At 40.2% G+C, this 16,899-nt stretch overlaps 1 protein-coding gene across 2 annotated transcripts in view; it reads left to right on the plus strand.

Moving 5' to 3' along the window:
- Window positions 1-16,899, plus strand: part of prkcbb (protein kinase C, beta b) — a 174,219-nt gene that overhangs the window by 112,009 nt on the left and 45,311 nt on the right. For both annotated transcript variants that reach the window (XM_079832717.1, XM_079832716.1), the window contains exons 9-11: window positions 4,366-4,506; window positions 9,476-9,649; window positions 13,702-13,793. In XM_079832717.1, the coding sequence (XP_079688843.1) occupies window positions 4,366-4,506; window positions 9,476-9,649; window positions 13,702-13,793 (407 nt within the window). The remainder of the gene's footprint in view (window positions 1-4,365; window positions 4,507-9,475; window positions 9,650-13,701; window positions 13,794-16,899) is intronic.

Below are 16,899 nucleotides of genomic sequence, written 5' to 3' on the forward strand. Positions count from 1 at the left end.
GCTCTGTAAGAAGCATGTCAAGGTTCTTGCGTGGCCTAGCCAGCCTCATGACCTAAACCCAATAGAGAATCTTTGGATGGAGCTCAAACACCGTGTTTCTCAGTGACAGGCCAGAAACCTGACTGATCTAGACCAAAATCCCTCCTGCAGTGTGTGCAAACTTGGTGAAAAACTACAGGAAACGTTTGACCTCTGTAATTGCAAACAAATGCTACTGTACCAAATATTAACATTGATTTTCTCAGGTGTTCAAATATTATTTGAGATTATATAATACATACACAATACATACATTGTGATTTCTGGATTTTTTTTTTTAGATTATGTCTCTCACAGTGAACATGCACCTACGATGACAATTTCAGACCCCTCCATGATTTCTAAGTGGGAGAACTTGCAAAATAGCAGGGTGTTCAAATACTTATTTTCCTCACAGTATATATATATATATATATATATATATATATATATATATATATATATATATATATATATATATATATATATATATATATATATATATATATATATATATATATATATATATATATATATATATATACACACACACACACACACACCAATCAGGCATAGCATTATGACCACTGACAGCTGTAGTGAATAACACTGATTATCTCTTCATCACGGCACCTGTTAGTGGATGGGATATATTAGGCAGCAAGTGAACATTTTGTCCTCAAAGTTGATGTGTTAGAAGCAGGAAAAATGGGAAGTGTCAGGATTTGAGTGAGTTTGACAAGGGCCAAAATGTGATGGCTAGACGATTGGGTCAGAGCAAAAGTGGTCCAAGAAAGGAACAGTGGTGAACTGGCGACAGGGTCATGGGCAGCCAAGGCTCATTGATGCATGTGGGGAGCGAAGGCTGGCCTGTGTGGTCAGATTAAACAAATGAGCTGCTGTAGCTCAAATTGCTCAAGAAGTTAATGCTAGTTCTGATAGAAAGGTATCAGAATACACAGTGCATCACAGTTTTTTGCGTATGGGGCTGCATAGCCACAGACCAGTCAGGGTGCCCATGCTGACCCCTGTCCACAGCTGAAAAGCGCCAACAGTGGGCACGTGAGCATCAGAACTGGACCACGGAGCAATGGAAGAAGGTGGCCTGTACTGATGAATCACGTTTTTTTTTTTACATCACGTGGATGGCTTGGTGCGTGTCCGTCACTTACCTGGGGAACGCATGCCACCAGGATGCACTATGGGAAGAAGGCAAGCCGGCGGAGGCAGTGTGATGCTTTGGGCAATGTTCTGCTGGGAAACCTTGGGTCCTGCCATCCATGTAGATGTTACTTTGACACATATCACCTACCCAAGCATTGTTGCAGACCATGTACACCCTTTAATGGAAACAGTAATCCCCGGTGGGTGTGGCCTCTTTCAGCAGGATAATGCGTCCTGCCACAAAGCTAAAATTGTTCAGGAATGGTTTGAGGAGCACAACAACGAGTTTGAGGTGTTGACTTGGCCTCCAGATTCCCCAGATCTCAATCCAATCGAACATCTGTGGGATGTGCTGAACAAACAAGTCCGATCCATGGAGACCCTATCTCACAACTTACAGGACTTAAAGGATTTGCTGCTAACATCTTCGTACCAGATACCACAGCACACCTTCAGGGGTCTAGTGGAGTCCATGCTACGGGTCGGGGCTGTTTGGGCAGCAAAAGGGGGGCCAACTCAGTATTATCCTAATATCATAATGGTATGCATGATCGGTGTATAATGTATTTTGTGTCCCAAGTAAACTCATAGTGTTTTATGTACATTTAAATGTTTTATCTAATTGGAAAATAAGAAATTCCAGTTAAAATAGTGTCTGCAGTGCATAAAAAGCAAAGTGAGGAATTTTTATACTGTTGTGTTTTGTGGCTGGGCCCAAGTGCTATGCAAACGTGTTGTGAATGAAAAAAGCTTTTAGAGCATTTGAGATGGTATGAGCATGTGTGTGTGTGTGTGTGTGTGTGTGTGTGTGTGTGACCTGTTGCTAGGCTGCTGTAGGTGTGATTGGCTCACAGCTGTAGATAATGGATCAGTTCTCAGTGGACTGTGAAGGAGAAAGTTGGTGAACAAGGAAATCGGCAGTACATTTCCCCTCAGCCTGCAGCCGACCGGGCCTAATGACTATGGCCTGTGACCACACACACACTTAATACAGAAGGAACCACAGACATTTACACAGGCCGTCTGTCATTCCGTAGCATGCCAGCTTGGGCAGCAAGATCCCTGCCAGAAACTAAACGTTCACCCAGGGAGAGCGAGACACACACACACACACAAACCGCCACAGTTTAACAGACACACACCCACTTCCTCTGTGTCTAACCAAACACTTTAGAGCCGTTTTACAAATGCTGCCAAAGACATATTTAATATCTCTCTTTGTATTACAGATACATGCTGTCTCTTTCACACATGCACACAATAGCCAAAATTTGCTTCATCCGCAGTCTGGGTGACAGGTTTACCCAGCGTTTGCTGAATCATGTGTTTGACAGATTTAGCAAGGACGTGATGAATAGACCTGCTTAAGAAATTCAGTAACATCAACAGAGAAAAACAAACAAGGATGTCAGTCATGTCAGGCTGTGGCTCGTTCTTATGTTTTTTTTGTGTGTGTGTGTGTGTGTGTGTGTGGGTCGGGTTTTGCCCACAAGGGTAGAACCTGAAATCACCTACATTGTGGAGACCAGCAAACAATCAGGGGAAAATGTAAAAAAAAGAGAGATAGAGATGAGACGGTGCTTGGGGAGACATATGGAGCTGTTGTTTTTTTAGTTTATTTATTTATTTGCTCACGCTACCCAGTGCCTCGCTGTCTTCTTGCACTCTTTTACTATTTCATTAGCCTTTACTCATTGCTGTGCACTCAGTTGTTGCACATTCATGGAAACAAGATGGCTAGTTTTTTTAAAACAAGTTTGAAGTGTGGCTCACAAGTGAAAAATTCTACAGTGTTGCAGCTTTTTTGACGCAGACTAGCTGTCAATTAGCCACAGACTTAAAAATGTTGTGTAGTAAATATGCCTAGCTTTTAATAAACATAGTAATGTACTAATGAAAATCTAAAAATGCTAACAGGTTTCTGTAGGGATGCACAATATATGGGTAATTAATTAGATGTTCTATAAATAATATTTATATAATTTATGTATATATCAATATTTTTGGCCTTTTTGTAAATTGGGAATGCATATATATATGCATGGTACGCATTCACAATTTACAAAAAGGCCAAAAATATTGATATATACATAAATATATATACACTCACCTAAAGGATTATTAGGAACATCTGTTCAATTTCTCATTAGTGCAATTATCTAATCAACCAATCACAAGGCAGTTGCTTCAATGCTTTTAGGGGTGTGGTCCTGGTCAAGACAATCTCCTGAACTCCAAACTGAATGTCAGAATGGGAAAGAAAGGTGATTTAAGCAATTTTGAGCGTGGCTTGGTTGTTGGTGCCAGATGGGCCGGTCTGAGTATTTCACAATCTGCTCAGTTACTGGGATTTTCACACACAACCATTTCTAGGGTTTACAAAGAATGGTGTGGAAAAGGAAAAACATCCAGTATGCGGCAGTCCTGTGCGCAAAAATGCCTTGTTGATGATAGAGGTCAGAGGAGAATGGGCTGACTGATTCAAGCTGATAGAAGAGCAACTTTGACTGAAATAACCACTCGTTACAACCGAGGTATGCAGCAAAGCATTTGTGAAGCCACAACACGCACAACCTTGAGGCGGATGGGCTACAACAGCAGAAGACCCCACCGGGTACCACTCATCTCCACTACAAATAGGAAAAAGAGACTACAATTTGCACGAGCTCACCAAAATTGGACAGTTGAAGACTGGAAAAATGTTGCCTGGTCTGATGAGTCTCGATTTCTGTTGAGACATTCAGATGGTAGAGTCAGAATTTGGCGTAAACAGAATGAGAACATGGATCCATCATGCCTTGTTACCACTGTGCAGGCTGCTGGTGGTGGTGTAATGGTGTGGGGGATGTTTTCTTGGCACACTTTAGGCCCCTTAGTGCCAATTGGGCATCGTTTAAATGCCACGGCCTACCTGAGCATTGTTTCGGACCATGTCCATCCCTTTATGACCACCATGTACCCATTCTCTGATGGCTACTTCCAGCTATATATATATATATATATATGTATGTATATGTATGTATGTATGTATGTATGTGTGTGTATAAAACACATAGAAGTAAAACAATAGAAGTCAAATGAAAGTCGCCAGCGTACTAGACAAACAACCGCGTGTGTGTGTGTCTGTGTCTCTGACCCCACACTAACACAAGCTTATTGTTTCTTTTTGCTCTTTTCCAACAGAGAGCTAAAATTGGTCCCAGCAAAACAGACGGCTCATCCTCCAACGCCATCTCTAAATTCGACAGCAATGGCAACCGGGACCGCATGAAACTGTCCGACTTCAACTTTCTCATGGTGCTTGGCAAGGGTAGCTTTGGAAAGGTAACTCTCGCCCTCATCTTTGGCTTTGTCTCGCTCTCTCTGTGTATCAGGTAGGCTCGCTGGTACACTGAGCAGCAGGTAATCTTGAGCTGTGAGGTCACTCTAAACAACAACGATTCTGGAACGGAGAACTAAAAGACAGCGAGAGGGGAGATAGGCGGGTGATTGGGCATTCTCATGTAGGCTCATGTTCCAGCTGCTGCCAGTTGCCATGGCAACAGGATTTTAAAATGATATTGATATGTTGAGGTGTAGTGCTAGACCTCTGTCAGCATCATTAGCTGAAACTCTGTTTGATGTCGTCCACGTCACGACAGACGTGGTCTGACCTGTCCAGTTTGGTGCTGCGACCAAACATCAGACACAAATGACTGTACGTGACTCAGGTTCTCTGCAATCTCATAGGAAAGTCAGGTCAGTGCTGATGTCAGTCAGAACTTGCCATCTAAAAAATAATGATTTTAGTCAGTATTTGTTTTCCAAAACTTAACAGCTTTAATGAGGGAAAAGACAACAGGCCAAAGAAGTATTGAAAATGACAATCCAATTAAAAGCATTGGAGAAAAATAAAACGATTCATTTAAAGATGTATATAGAATGTAGGGTTACTGACTTCTCAGTGCTTCGTGGAAGTGGGCGGCCGCAGTTCCGGTTCTCTGATTGGTACATTGGTGATTTCTCTGCAGAATCATGGGTAAAGTCGTCTGTAAGAATCGACTGTAACGTAAATTTTGCTAGGGTGAAATATTGGAACCACAATTAACACTATCTCTAAATATTCTTGCATACAATCAGGATAACTAGAGTGACAACAGCAAATTGTAACTAATTTGTACTAAATAGAAGTAGTAAAAAAAACTCTTGTCTGTTGTTAAAAGCTAAAATAGCTGAAGGAATTTGTTGTTGTTTTTGTCTGAAGCCCTTTCATTGGCAGATGCTTTTTTAAGGATAAATCTCATTTTTAAATGATAAATCTCAAATTAAGAGAGGTTTAATTAATTTATTTGTATTTTTTGTCCATGGAGTAATACAAATAAACTTAATTCAAGACTGTCAACATTATAAGCTATTCCATTTTAATGTACACTCAGGATGTTTACCTCAGACAATAAAATGGGATTTTGTAATATAATAATGTATTTCTTTTTAAAAGAAATGTAATATCACTCACTTTATTAATGTTTTTATTCTACATTGGTGCAGTGTTGGGGGGATTAAAAAATAAAATCACTTTTTATGTAAAATTCACTTTAAAAAAGATCCACATTTCTCATTTTCATTCATGAAGATAACACAGACAATGTGCCATGGTTTAATGGAAGATTGCTGCCATCAACTGGAGAACAAACACTTATAAAATAATTAAAATCACATGAAATTTCAACTATAGTCAGTAAATGGCCAGTACATTTGCCATTTCCTCATATTGTGTATACATCTTTTCACAAGTTTTTATTATTATTTAGGTTCATTTATAGACATTCTAAACTAATTATTATTACAATAAAAATGTTAGTGTTTTTCAGAATTTTTGTTGACAAATTTTGCAACAAAAAGCTTTTTTTATAGTCTTTGGGTGGTACTACATGACATGTATATCGGAGGGTGGGGCTAAAGAGCCAATGATGTTGAAGTAGGCGTTGATTTTCTTCTGCATGCAGTGGCGGTCTTTCATCGCACTATGACATAATAATGTGACAAAATCCGAAACAAGCTGTTTTCTGAGCTTGGTTTCAACAAAAGCTAACTAACAAGGACGTTTTGAATTCTAAAACATACAGGACATTTTAGAGTACAATGACCTCTTGAATGTCAAAAGAAAAAAATTACACCTTTTATCTTATGCAGTTTTCCTTCTCAAGTAGTATTAGTCTTGTTTTTGAAGGATATTTTGATAACACTTTACAATAAGGTTCATTAGTTAACTACATTAGTTAACATGAACTAATAATGAACTTATAAAGCATTTATTTATCTTTGTTAATGTTAATTTCAACATTTACTAATGCACTATTAAAATCTTTCTAACATTAGTTAATGCACTGTGAACTAACATGAACAGCTGGATTTTTAATCTTTAACAAAGATTAACTAATGCTGAACAGAGGTGTTGTTCATGGTTAGTTCGTGTTAACTGATGCATTAACTAATGTTATCTAACACAACCTTATTGTAAAGTGTTACCGATATTTTAATTTAAAAAAAATATGCTCATTATGAATTTTATGAGAGAGGGAACTTCAAATGGTGACAAATGTGCACTTTCATGAGTCCAGTTGTGTGATTATGGGTTTGATGCAGATCTCACAGTTGGAGACATGGTCATTGATCAGATTCTGTCCTTGAATATGCTGATCCTGGAGCAGTTCTCATCCAACAGAGACTTTTGTGTGGCTGCACTACCTGACAATGTCCTTGAGACTTTGGAGCACCGTGTGCAGTCGCGTACCTTTTGTTTGATGTGCGTTTTTCTAAACAGGTATGCAGCGGTAATGAATGCGTTGGAATGGACATAACCTGCTTGCTATGCTGCCAGGGTAGAGTGTGCGTGCGCGTGTGTGTGTGTGTGTGTGGATGTAGAGCCTGTGAGGAGCAGATGGTGTCCTCTGTAATGTTGAAGTGTATCGCTTCTCTTTTCCCATCGCCAGTCACAAGGTGTCCATCTGGGGCTGCCTTTACACTGAAATATCTCTGCTCATTTCAATATATGCATTTATTTTCAACAGAGAGCTAAAAGGCAGAGTCAGACCGTCCGTAAAGTTTCTTTAAGCATTACTTTTCCTCTGTCAGGATTTTCTCTATGTCACCTTGACGGAGAATGAGGAAAGTTATTTGAGAGATGCTTTCACACACTGATGAAGCGCTATTGGTTTGGTGACAAGAAGTGCTGTGGCTGTGTCAGGTGTATTGGATTGGGTTTAAATGCATCATGTGCACACACACACATGCACAGCAGTGTTGGGGAAGCTAATTGGAATCTGTAGCTTTCCAAGCTACAAGATACTCTTAAATAGTTATGCTATAAATGTAGTTTCCCTAAAATGCCACCCAGGAACTCAAATCTGTAAATTATTTTTTTTCATTGGTTTATTTACATGAACAGATTTACTGCAAAGAATCGGATTTTCTGGTTCTACATATACGAGAGAGAGAATACTGCCTTAGCCTCCTGGGTGCCACTGTCCACGTATGAGGACATTATATTTTAGTGTCACAGTTTTAAGTTTGGATGCACCTTTAGGGCTTTTTTTTCAGAGATACCATTTGTTTTGATGTTTCACCAGGACAACAACTTCTCCTTGATCTTTAAAAATGACTGAATGATTAAACAAGCACTCTTATTGAAATGTGATAATATTTTGTAGTTATTTAAATCTGACAAATTTTCAAACTGTTTGTTATAAATCAACATCTCAGCAAAATGTTATGGGGTTTGTGATCAAAATGTGATATTCTGTTACAAAACAGGGCATTGATTTCACACATGTCCACTGTCATGTATATCAGGCATTTTGGGAGAGACAACAATTGAATAGGGAGAGAAATTACATATCAATGTTCCTATACAATATTAGATGTTATTTTGAAAATGTTGCCAACTATTACGCCCATTATTACACTTTCATTACATGTTGCTCCAAGTACACATTAATGTGCATTTAATTAGAGATAGTGTATAGATGAAGTATGGCCATTTTACCCACATATTGCATAAAGTAAAATGGTATATCAATTAATTCCGTTATATCTTTCATAACATAGTTGAGAATCATCTTTTAAACAAAGTTTGGTTAAAACAAATCTTGAAACGTAAAAATTGATTGGTGAATGAAAAAAAAAATCTCATTGTTTTGCCCATACATGTCATTCAATGTCAGTTTATTTACATATGAATACAATATCATTTTTAAAAATGTTTTTTTCCCCATTTGTTTTTTATACTGTAATGACATGAAAAAATACTAAATTCAAAAAAACTTTTTTTAGAAGGTCAGTGTACTGTTTGTTGAAAAAGATGTTTAATAGGCGTCGCAATAATTGAGAAAAAAAAAATTCTGAATAACCTCACTGATGCCTGTCTCTCTGCTCAGTGGAATATTAAATTTTCAAGCTATAATTTAGTTTTAGTTTAGTGTTTCAGTATATTTACTTTGTAGTTTAGATTTAGTTATAGTATTTGATATGTTAATTGAAAACATGTTTAGTGCTGTTAAAGTTAATGCATTTAATTAGACCTTTTCATTGTCTTGATTGTTTTAATGTTATGTATTTTATTTTATTTAAGTAGAAAAAAATAACTTTTTTTCTTGCTTATTTGGAAAATGTATTTTAGGTAGGTTTGTATTGTAAATAAAAAATCTCATTAAAAATCTTATTATTATTGTAAACCTTGTCTCTCCCTCACTTTTTTAAAAACGTTATGTCCTTCACTTCAATGCAGTCTTTCTCTCTACTCTTTCACCTCTCTCCCTCTTTTTCTTCCATTTTTTTTATCTCTCTCTTTCTCTATAGTTGTCTCGTTTCTTCTCTTTAGTGCATGTGCCTTTTGGCTCAATCCTAAAAATGAGCACAATTAAGATCTGCGCTCCCATCACTCCCGATTTCCTTCACCATGCCATGGAGTCACTCTCAAATCTGCTCCTTATTGCCTTCACACTGGCACAAGAGCTTTGTCTCTTCTGTCCGTCATCTCTCCTCATCTTTGTATATCATCTCTGCCCCAGCTGCAGCTGTTCTCTGGCCTAACATGCCCTAAACGCACTGAGAATGAGTGTAAACGCTGCTGTATTGATCCGCAGTCAAAGGCCAGTGTATCCACATCTAACAAATGAAGCTCATGCGTCGTGTTAAAGTGTTGCTTTGCTCATTTTCTCCTGCTTGCTCGCTCAAATGCTTTGGTTATGTGTTTGGTTACTTAACTTTGAACATCCCTGTCACCTTCACTCTCTCCGTGTTTGTCTTTTTTTAGGTGATGTTGGCCGAGAGGAAGGGAGGAGATGAGCTGTTTGCCATAAAGATCCTGAAGAAGGACGTGGTGATCCAGGATGATGATGTTGAATGCACTATGGTTGAGAAGAGAGTGTTGGCCTTGGCAGGAAAACCACCCTTCCTCACTCAACTGCACTCCTGCTTTCAGACCATGGTACTCGTCTCGTCTCATCTTTTCTGGTCTTTCTTCTCTTCTCATTCCTTCTCTTCTCGTCTTGTCTCTTTTCACCTCTTCTTGTCTCGCCTCTTCTCTCGTCTCTTCTTATTCTTTCTCGTATCGCCCCTGCTATTCTCTTCTCATCTTGTCTTGTCTCTTATCTTCTCCTCTCGTCTCATTCCTTCTCGTATCGCCTCTGCTATTCTAGTCTCATCTCTTCTCATCTCATCCTGTCTCGTCTCTTCTATTCTCTTCTTCTCTTCCCACCTCTTCTCGTCTGGTCTCTTCTATTCTTTTCTCACCTCTTCTCTCCTAGCCCCTTTTCTTCTCATAATCTCTTCTGTTGTATTCTTGTCTCCTCAATTCTATCACAGTCTCTTCTCTTCTTGTCTCTTTTATTTATCTCTTTTATTGTAGTCATACTCATACTCACATATTCTCTTTTCGTCTTTTCTCATCTCTTCTTTGACATAAGCATAAATGTGGGCACCAGTCACTTTGTATTCTTTCATCTTGTAGCACATGACCAAACATACACATGCGCGCACACATGCACACACTTAAATCCATCCCTCCCCATCCCCCACACGGTGCTTAGAGACTGCAGTCATTTGTACATCGACAAGAATGGTGTGTGTGTGTGTGTGTGTGTGTGTGTGGTCATGTGAATGTGACATGCTCACAGTGGGGCAATGCGCCACACACTCATCTGTGGCCGCAGCAGAGCTGTGACAGGCAGCATCGCCGTCTCTCAACATCCTACTGAGCGCCGCATGAGCCTCTGTCACCGACAGCAAGATAGCAAGAGACGGAGAAATCGAGACAGGAAGTGAGAGTCAAAGGATAGAGAGTACTGAGTCAGAAACCAAGGAGACTCTGGGGGAGGAAAAGATTGTGACGTCATGCGACTGAAGCTCTTTTATGCCTGATTTTTTTGGTAAAAAGCATTGGATCTCAAACGAAGCTACGTCTCTAAATCATCTCCTCCTTCGCACACACGTTCGTTAAGAGCAAATAAAGCCCGGTTAGCGGCAAGATACCCAAGCGGGGTGTTGGGAGGGGATTTCTTTATGGAGGGGGATCAGTCACAGGAGGTATTTGACAGCCAAACAGCTGCAGTCATGTAGATTATCCTCAAGCCTATAATGGCGAGTTAGTCAGACGTGCGTGTGTGTGTGTGTGTGTGTGTGTGTGTGTGTGTGTGTGTGTGTGTGTGTGTGTGTGTGTGTGTGTGTGTGTGTGTGTGTGTGTGTGTGTGTGTGTGTGTGTGTGTGTGTGTGTGTGTGTGTGTGTGTGTGTGTGTGTGTGTGTGTGTGTGTGTGTGTGTGTGTGTGTGTGTGTGTGTGTGTGTCTGTGTGTCTGTGTGTGTGTGTGTGTGTCTGTTTAGGTAGTTGGTGTGTAGTGGAGTGAGGTAAAGACTCTTTCCCACCCACCCTCTTTCCTTACTGACAGTGATGGGACCTCCTTTAAGCACTGCTGCCTAGCAGTCCCTGTCCCTCTCGCACTCTTCATCACTTTTAGTCTCTTAATCCTCCCTGACTTTAATTCCCCTGACCATCACACACACACACACACAACACCACCACTGCAGGAAATTACACCACCCGCAACTGATGCAAAATAAGCCTCATCATTACAGGAAGAAAGCCAATAAAATAGAGCCCAGGGAAAATGTGGCTGAAACTTGCAGATATGAAGACGTACAGTGTGTTTTGATCTCTGGATTTTGGCCCTGGGATTTGTCTTGTGTGTACTTGTTTGTGAATGTGCAGTTGTGTGTGTGTGTCACTGACAGTAAATGTTTTGAAGGGGGTTGAGTGACAGTAAAGCCAATGCATACAAGTCCATCAGCATTTCATACAATCTCACTGTTAAAAATCACATGTACATAAGTATTCACAGTCTTTGCCATGTCAAAATTGAGCTCAGGTGCATCCTGTTTCCGCTGATCATCCTTGAGATGTTTCTACAACTTGATTGGAGTCCACCTGTGGTAAATTCAGTTGATCGGACATTATTTGGAAAGGCACACACCCGTCTATATAAGGTCCCACAGTTAACAGTGCATGTCAGAGCACAAACCAAGCCATGAAGTCCAAGGAATTGTCTGTAGAGCTCCGAGACAGGATTGTATCAAGGCACAGATCTGGGGAAGGGTACAGAACAATTTCTGCAGCATTGAAGGTCCCAATGAGCACAGTGGCCTTCATCATCCGTAAATAAAATAAGTTTGGAACCACCAGGACTCTTCCTCGAGCTGGCCGCCCGTCCAAACTGAGCGAGGGGGAGAATGGCCTTAGTCACGGAGGTGACCAAGAACCCAATGGTCAATCTGACAGAGCTCCAGCTTTTCTCTGTTGAAAGAGGAGAACCTTCCAGAAGAACAACCATCTCTGCAGCACTACACAAGTCAGGCCTGTATGGTAGAGTGGCCAGACGGAAGCCACTGTTCAGTAAAAGGCTGCCTGGAGTTTGACAAAAGGCACCAGAAGGGCTCTCAGTCATGTCTGGAGGACACCAGGCACCGCTCATCACCTGGCCATAAAATATTTTAATATTTTTATGTCAATGAATCAAAAACATGCAGCATGACTAATTCCGTCAAATTCCCAAATGAATGACTCATATGAGTGGTTTCTTTTTAGTGAATCAAAAACAGAACCTTCTCTAAAGTTACCTTTATTACTGTAAATTGTTACTTTTACCCTGTCCAATTCCAAATGAACCAACAACTTGTAACATACGACAAAGAAGAATACCACAGAAAAGCTTTTATTTACAATCAAACTTGTAAATGGCTGAAGATTTCAGAGTAATAATAGTACAACCACACAAACATAAACATCAAACAATCAAATAAACAAATTACTACTAATTACAACTAACACCTCATCTATACATTTTTCTCACATTTCATATAAACACACCACACATGTTGCTTTGTTGACTGACCCCTAACTAACCCCTGACCCCCCTAAATGACCCCTGACCTCCTAACGGTCTCTTAATCCTTATTCAGGGATTCACTCTTCCTGACTCTCCTCAAGCTCACTGTCCTCACTGTCAGATTAAATGACCCTAAGTGCAGTGCTTGATCATGTTCCTTCCGCCCATAAAATGTTCTTGTGTCCATTTCCTGTAGTATCAGTATAGTTAAAACATTGACTATTGGGACATTCAAGTCATGCCGGAAAAAGAGTTGAATGCTTATGAAACACAAAGTCGTAATTATGAGTGGAAAACAATGGCAGAAGCAAATTGCTTTCAATCATGATAAATGTATTTCTGAATGCTGACAGTACAATGCAGTTTGTACACATTGTGTCCTGTCAATGAAGAGAGATAAATTTTGCCAGAAAACACTACTCATTTAGCCAGTTTATGAGCTGATAGGCTTGAGGCTTGATTGACTTGTTATTTTTTGTGGCAGCATAATAATAATTATAATAAAACATCAGTTACACAGACAATTGGCATTCTTTGAGTTTGATATTGCCTGAACTAGTCTAACTGCACAATGTTGAGGCAACAAACTAAAAAAACACAGTTTTAGTATATAAATAAAAAACAAAAAAGTCTTTAAACAATCCAACACACTTCCGCTATAGAGGGTTAAATACATACAGGAACTAATCAACCTAACATGGAGCAGGTGTGTAACTTAAATCAGAAACCATGGCAACTAACAATGAATGAGAACTCAGGCAAACAGGAACAGGGAAAACGAAACCAAAACACATTAAACTAAACATAACTGTTACAGAACCGTGTTCTGTTGTACTGAAGGAATCGTCAAGGATTCGTAATCTAATTGGTACCAGAATTGTTTAATTTTCATACCTACTATTCTATCCTATTTTATTCTAAAATTGACGTTACACACATCTGAACTAAAATACTGATCACAGGGAAAACAGATAAATAAAATAAAATAAAGACTTTTCTATATTCAGCTGGATGTTACAAGTGAATTCAGCTGTCTTACCTTCTGTCATCTATTCTCAGCTATCCTGTGTTTGTCTCTTAACCTACTGTCTCTGTGTCCACAGGACCGCCTGTACTTTGTCATGGAATACATCAATGGTGGGGATCTCATGTACCATATCCAGCAGGTTGGGAAGTTTAAGGAGCCCCACGCTGTGTGAGTACAGCTTTCATCTCTATCTCCATATAGCGCCATCAAGTGGTCGCATTGCAAAGATGTGGCATTTTCAGAATCAAATCAAAAGCATAACGTTACTGACCAATGATCCTTTTGAGGGATAAGGGCCGGTGAGTTCACTGATGTATCCGCGAGTTCATCGATGAGTTCTCCAACGTTAAATGTTGACTTCAAAGAACTTTGAGCTGATCACTGATGAAATGTTCAATCAGCTTACTGATGATTTTACCATGACCTCACCGATTAGTTCATCGATGAGCGCATTGATTAGGTCATTGATGATCTCACCAATGTGCCTCTGTTGTGTGTGAGTTGAATGTGGTTAAACTCATTTAGCTAGCACTCACTGTACAATGAACAGGTGCTCTCCTTGTTATTGTTGGATGATGGGTGGAAAGGAGGGACATTCAAAGGGCAGAAAAAAATTCCCGCTGTGCAGTGTTGTCACTTAAGTGACCTCGAACTAGTTTGGGCCACTCTTGCTGCTGTCGCTCCTCCTCTTCCTCTTTCTCAGTGCCCTCCTGTTGGAGAAAGGAGGTGTCTACTCAGCATAATTCGTAATTAGGGGTACGAAGGCCAGGTCAATCTGCTCCTCCCCATCTTTGACTTTCTCTTTCAGTCTTCTTTTTTTCTTTTTATCTCTATTTCTGCGGATCTATTCATCTCTCCCCTGTGGTTTGATGAGGTGTTGAGTTGAGGCAGATAAGATGAAAAACATAAAGCTTATTTGTTCTTTTACATAGGGGAGTGCAATATGTTCAGTCTGTGGTAATAACATAATTGTTTTAACTATGTGCGAGCTGACATTATCAACGGTCATTTTGCAAAAACCAAACTAATACACAACTTGATAGTGCACGCTTTCACTGCACGATGAATGCAGTTGGAATGACCCCAAAATCCAAGATATGGGGGACACAATATTTAGACTCAATATTGCCAGTTTTGTCTGTCTTTGCACTTTATCACCAAAAAAATACACTATATTGCCAAAATTTTTGGGACACCCCTCCAAATGATTGAATTCACATGTTCCAATCACTTCATGGCCACAGGTGTATAAAATCAAGCACTTAGGCATGCAGACACTTCTACAAACATTTGTGAAAGAATGGTCCACTCTCAGGCCCTGTACACACGAACGGGTATTTTCAAAACCGCAGCTTTTTCTATGCGGTTTGGCTGTTCGTCCACACGCAAACGCAGTATCCGTTTACTGAAACCGGACTTTTTTGAAAACTCCGGCCAGGGTGAAGATTTTTAGAAACTCTTGTTACAGCGTTGTCGTGTGGACGGTGAAACCGGAGATTTAGGCTTGTTAAGTCAAAATGTGCGCCGTTCTCTCCTTTGTTTGACGTCAGTTTGTGCGCCGTTATCGCTTTTGTTTAACGTTACATGAGTCGAGTCTATGCAATGGCGGACGTAGCTTTTAATAACTATGCTAATAGCGCTTATCACATGTAGCCTATACAGATACATGCGCAGTTATCTCATTGTATTGCAGAACAGAGGCGCCAGAATGCAATAATACAACATAGTAAGGCAAGTGTGTGAAGCTTTAGTCCACTTGGGCCTGCCCATGTGTACAGTTACCTGTCACTGAGTCCAAAGTAAACGTGTAGAAGGGTTTCACTGAGCCCATAGCATCCCTCCGTGGATGGGACCCATGTGGAAATCAGGCAGCCAATCATAGCGCGGTTTTCATGTGGACGGAGATTTTTTTTAAACCGTGCTTGTGTGGACGCAATTGTTTTTTTAAACGGAGGAGGAAAAACTCAGGTTATAAAAATACCCGTGTACGTGTGGACTAGGCCTCAGGAGCTCAGAGAATTCAAGCATGGTACCGTTATAGGTTGCCACCTGTGCAATAAGTCTATTTTATTACATTTCATGCACCCTACTTTGTGGGAACAGTTTGGGGATGGCCCTTTCTGTTCCACCAGTGCACAAAGCAAGGTCCATAAAGACATGGATGCGTGAGTTTGGTGTGGAGGAACTTGACTGGCCTGCACAGAGTCCGACCTCAACCCGATAGAACACCTTTGGGATGAATTAGAGCAGAGACTGCGAACCAGGCCTTCTCGTCCAACATCAGTACCTGACCTCACAAATGGACTTCTAGGAAAAATGGTAAAAAATTCCCATAAACACACACCTAAACCTTGTGGAAAGCCTTCCCAGAAGAGTTGAAGCTGTTATTGCTGCAAAGGGTGGGCCAACTCCATATTAAATCCTACGGATTAAGAATGGGATGTCATTAAAGTTCATGTGCATGTAAAGGCAGGCGTCTCAAAACTTTTGGCAATATAGTGCAGTTCTAAACAAACCCACAGATAAACTTTTGTGTGTTTTGTAGCAACACACAGCAGCGTTTCATTACAGAATAAGTAATGTGCTTTTAACAAATCTGGTGAGTCACTGATTCAATGACCCATTCTTAAAGGGTTAGTTCACAGAAAAAATTTAATTCTGTCATTTATCACCCACAAAATGCATGCGTCATGATGCTTTCGTGAGCACTCACGTGAACTAACCCTTTTTTTGGGAGAACTAACCCTTTAAAGGCCCACTGGAATGCCTTGAAACGCGCAACATTATTAAATCTGTTGACGTAATTTCCCCTGAAACGGTTCCAGCTGTTAACAGCTCCTCCCCTTTTTTGAAACAGCCAATAGCGTTTCGTTAATACCACAGTTTGACTAGAGCCTTAATGTTTGGTAAAAGCCAGTTTCCTCTTAATCTCTAATCGTTTATCATCATAATCTCCTCCATATCGCTTTGAAATACAGCATTCTGTGCAGAATTAAAATGGGTCCGATATGTTTTGTTGTCTGCGCCGACTCGCGCATATGATCCGCGCTGGGCTCTCGTGTCTTTAGTCAACGGCTCTGGTCTAGACTATGTGTGTGCACTGCGGCGGTGGGCGTGAAAGTAACGTGAAACCAGACTTCATACGCCTCAACTGAAAGCATATTTACATTGTCTAAATCGTTTCCTATCGCATGTATAGTGCACTAAGTGCCATCCACCATGCAGAAAATAGTAAATGTGTGAACAACTGACTGAATTCAGCCGCAGCTTCAGG

This window comes from Gobio gobio, assembly GCF_949357685.1.
Source record: "Gobio gobio genome assembly, chromosome: 1".
In the NCBI taxonomy this organism is placed as follows: Eukaryota; Metazoa; Chordata; class Actinopteri; order Cypriniformes; family Gobionidae; genus Gobio; species Gobio gobio.